Here is a 4,547-nt window from a genome sequence, read left to right as displayed (position 1 = left end):
GTTTCAGGAAATCACATCCCCTGCAATCGGCAGTTGTAGGATTAAGCTATAAAATGGTTCAAACACCACTATTTGGCAGTGTTGTGCATATATTGTATATGAATTATTGCCAGCTAGTGAGTATCAAATTGAACTTGCACTTTAAAATTAGCTTCTGCTAGTTTTTCTATGACATAAGCACTTTTGAAGTTGYGGACCTAAATATTTTCAMATGCGCTTTAGAAATTGCAGAGCTAAATTTTGGATTAGTGCTGCCCACCACTGACAGATGCTAAATATAACTAAAATCCTAACAAAATTTGCACTTTTCTAAACTGAACCCAATAATTTATGTTGATTAATTTATCTTTATTTAACCAGGGAAGTCTCATCCAGATCACAGACCTCAGTGGTTTTTCTCTCTTCCTCACACACACAAACACACCTGTCACTCAAGATTAAAATGCTTTTTTTTCCTGCTGACTGCATAATTTCAGGCTGGAGGGTTGAAATAAGAAATGGGTCCAAAGGTTTTCAGAGGAAAGAGGGAACATTTAGTTTTCAGGCCAGAAGAGAGCAAAGAGTCCTCTGATGTAAACAAATAATTTGCTCTTCATAGCCCAGGGCCACATATTTCAGATTTAGCTGCAGTCATTCTTAGCAGAGCTCACAAGATTCATTTCATTTATTTATTGTAGTTCGGACTTATTGTTTTTTTTCTCCACACTTTGTCTTTAAAGTCTTAGTCCATCCATCCTATTAGAAATTCTTTGAACTTTTTGTTATTTCAGGTATTTTTCTGACAACAAATCACTGATCTAYGTGAAAGACCTAACTTATCAAAGAAAACCTAAATGAATCTATCTGTACATGTTGGTTTGCTTCGATTTACTTAAATCTGAATGAACCATAAACATCTTACCTGTTATAGATWGCWCTTTTGCTGGCTTTAATTAGAAAAAATGTCATTTAATTATGGCAAGATTGATGAGYTAATGGCTAGTTTGAGCTGCCCTAAATAACTTCACATTGCACGGTTATTTACATACAAACTAAGTCTTATTTACTACTTTATCTAAAGCATTTTCTGTGTGAATATCATAATATTTTGCCTGAATAAATATTTTATGATCGCTTTAATCTATCTGTTGGCTCGTCAGTCTGAGCCAAACTTTATTTCTCCAAATTTATGTTGTTCAAAATCTACAACAGGAAAAATATTAATTGTTTAAAACCTTTATATAGAAGTTTTTTTCCCCAGTTACTTTGATTATAAAAGCTGTAATATATTAAAATGTACTTTAGGAAACTCATCAAAAAGTAATATTTTAACAAATTACCAACAAGTAAAAAGAGTTTGTTATAAAACCTCAGAGTGTTTCATTTTTTAACAGTGAAAATGTGTTCAGGGAGGTTTTTCTAAAATAATACAGAAATCCTTTTCAACTACTGCTGAAGTCCTTCAGTTTGTTCTCAGTCCATTTTATCTTTTTAGTTTTCATGTGAAAACTTTCATTTACAACCCTGACCCTCAGACRCTCTGTTCCTGCCACTTCTCTTTTACAGTTTTCTCTGAAATATTTCCATAAATCCAGTCTTCTCTGCTCGTTTAACTCTGACACACGTATCCTTCAGGTGTGCTGTTCCTACTTAAAGAATGAGTTAATGTGTTCGCTTTAGTTTTTTATATTTATGCAGATTTTAGAACTCGAGAAAACTGAAACGCTCCAGTCATAAAATCAACTTGGCTTGATTAGTTCTTCCATTGACTCACGTCTCACTCACCCACATACCCGCCTGCAAACATCATTAAACCTGCATGTGAGTCGCATTCAAGTCRTTACTCTTAACTGCTCTCAGGGCTGGTAATAATATTCAGTTTTCTGTGTTTTAATGTGAATTTTTTTTAGTCTGGCAGGAAGCACCTGCTGTTGCCAGATGGGCACATTTAACATGTAATTTTCCTGGATATAAACATTGTCTTATCGTCCAGGTGCAGACTGCCTCATGGGTGTGTACCTGTTCTTTGTCGGGGTGTATGACGTGAAGTTCCGAGGGCAGTACAACCAAAACGCTCTGATCTGGATGGAGAGCGTGGAATGTCGCACCATTGGATTTCTGGCCATGCTCTCCTCAGAGGTAATTTAATCTTTCCAATCACACAAACGAATAAAAAACAGTGTGCACGCTAATGTGTCTAATGCCTGTAGTGTCATCCCTAAACTTTTTATTTTCTGACAACTTTAGCTAGTTACTAGACATGGGTTTTTGCGATGTAAAAACAAGTGTGCATTGCCATGTAGCATGTCATTGCAGCATGGCTTTGCCTGCAACATTGGACTTGCAGAATGAGCTTTGACCAGGATCAAATATGTTTTCTAAACCAGCTTGTGCCTGTCACATCAGCAGGTGTTTTTAATTAAGGTAATTGAGTGACAATATGAAGTTGGAAGAGATTTTTTGTTAAAGTTGCATTAGCTGGCTTTAAACCCTGATCTCCCACATGAAAGCCCATGACATAGACCATTAGACCAATGGAACTGTGGAAGAAGGTGGTGGCAGGGGTTCGTTTGTATGTGTGCAGAAAGAGGCCACATTGCCAATACAATTATTGACACTAAACTGCATAATATTACAACAATAGAGCAGTATTGACAATTTTATAGTAAAACATGAAAATACAATCATATTAGTATTGTAAGCACTGAACAATTTAGATTAAATATTATTAAAGTATGGAGCAGTACCAAGTTGAGTACAGCTGGGGGCAGTATTGGACCATTACAAGGCCCGATTGACTCCCATTATATGAATTTGGAATAAAGTTTAAACATTAATATTTCAAAAACTACAAGTTGTACAGGTACCAAAAGGCAWAGCAATCATTTGGAACAGGACCTTTACAGATAGAAATTACATTGGCAGCTGTAGGACAATGTAGGCAGGAGCATTGGACTTTCAGAATGAACTTTGACCAAGTTCAAATGTGTTTTCTATACCAGCTTGTGCCTGTCACGTCAGCAGGTGTTTGTAATTAAGGTAATTGTGTGACAATATGAAGTTGGAGGAGATTTTTGTTAAAGTAGCAGTAGCTGGATTTGAACCCTGATCTCCCGCATGAAAGCCCACAGTGCTCATCATGAGACTATAGGAGATGTGGCAGAGGACAGTCCCAGGGATTGGATTGTATTTATACAGAAAAGGTTTAGCTTGCCAATGCAATTATTGACACTTAAGTGCAATATATTGCAGCAATAGGACAACATAAAGACAGTATTACAGTAAAACATCAAAATACAATCATATTAATATTGTAATCACTGAACTACTGAGTTTAAATATTATGAAACTATGGTGCCGTACCATATTGTGTAGATGCAGCAAGGGGCAGTATTGGACCAGTACAAGGCTCCATTGACTGCCATTATAATTTATTAAACATTAATATTTCAAAAACTATAAGTTTTACAGGCACCAAAAGGCATAGACATCATTTGGCACAGGGGCTTTACAGATATAAATTACAATGGCAGCTCTAGGACAAAGTATGCAGGAGGAGAAGCATGGCAAAGTTGAGATGACTTGGATGGGAAACGAATCACAATATTGTGCATTGCATTGGCAATGCACACTGATAAAAGGGAGAGTTCTGARGAAACAGTGGACTTGGCCTGAAAATTTGAACAAGCACACCTAACAGGTCCCTCCCACTTGCGCTCTGCTGCGCTTCAGCCCTCCTTCTCAAGCTCCTCCCCCACAGCGGAGCCTGCTGGCTCAGCGGCAGTACAGTTTTTGGCTATCTTGAGCTTGAACAACAGTACGCGATGCGCAGTTCCATAGCAAATACTGTGGCGTAATAGAAAACCGAACGGATTGAAAAATGCGACCCAAACAAAAAAAATAAAGATATCTACGCAACACCTGGAGAGTCTAAATTTAAAATTTCTGCACACCTAGAGATTCAAAGTACACAACAAAATGGTTTTAATGTGTTGTTCAATAYGAGTGGGTTTTTTCTTTTGTTTCTTTGAGTGTGGACTTTTATGGAGGATGCAAGCAAAATAACTTTTTTTTGTTTGTTTTATTGGGCGGGCAATAACCGCAACTAGTGCAAAAGCAATCATAGGCAGGAAATGAGGCTTCTTTTCAGAAAATAAGGATGTGAAGAACACAGGCCACTTTATTAGAAACAACTGCTTGTTAACAGTTACTTAGCCAATCACCTGGCAATAACTAAATGCATTTAGGCATGAAAACATGGTGAAGCCAACTTGCTAAAGTTCAAATGGAGCAGCTGAATGGAGGAAAGTAATTTTGAATGTAGCGTTGTTTAGATAGAACAGGTCTAAATATTTCAGAAACTGCTGATCTGCTGGGATTTTAACACACAACCATCTTTCGGGTTTAAATAGACTGTTCCAAAAAATAAGAAAAAAATCTGTGAGATTTTTCTATACATCCTTAAACCTGCAAAATTGGGGAGTTTCCATGTAATTTATGTAAAATCCGTACAAGTTTACATCTATGCTACTAGCCTTTCTGCTTGTGTGCTGCTGACTATGGAGAGC

General features: G+C 37.0%; 1 protein-coding gene across 1 annotated transcript in view; it reads left to right on the top strand.

Moving 5' to 3' along the window:
• Positions 1-4,547, top strand: part of LOC106536846 (relaxin receptor 2) — a gene marked incomplete at its 5' end in the record, with an annotated part of 27,943 nt that overhangs the window by 6,738 nt on the left and 16,658 nt on the right. The window contains one exon of the mRNA XM_014034182.1: positions 1,973-2,118. Coding sequence (XP_013889636.1) covers positions 1,973-2,118 — 146 coding nt within the window. The remainder of the gene's footprint in view (positions 1-1,972; positions 2,119-4,547) is intronic.

This window comes from Austrofundulus limnaeus, unplaced genomic scaffold, assembly GCF_001266775.1.
Source record: "Austrofundulus limnaeus strain Quisiro unplaced genomic scaffold, Austrofundulus_limnaeus-1.0 Scaffold2003, whole genome shotgun sequence".
NCBI classification, from domain to species: Eukaryota; Metazoa; Chordata; class Actinopteri; order Cyprinodontiformes; family Rivulidae; genus Austrofundulus; species Austrofundulus limnaeus.
This window is presented reverse-complemented; position numbering and strand designations above follow the sequence as displayed.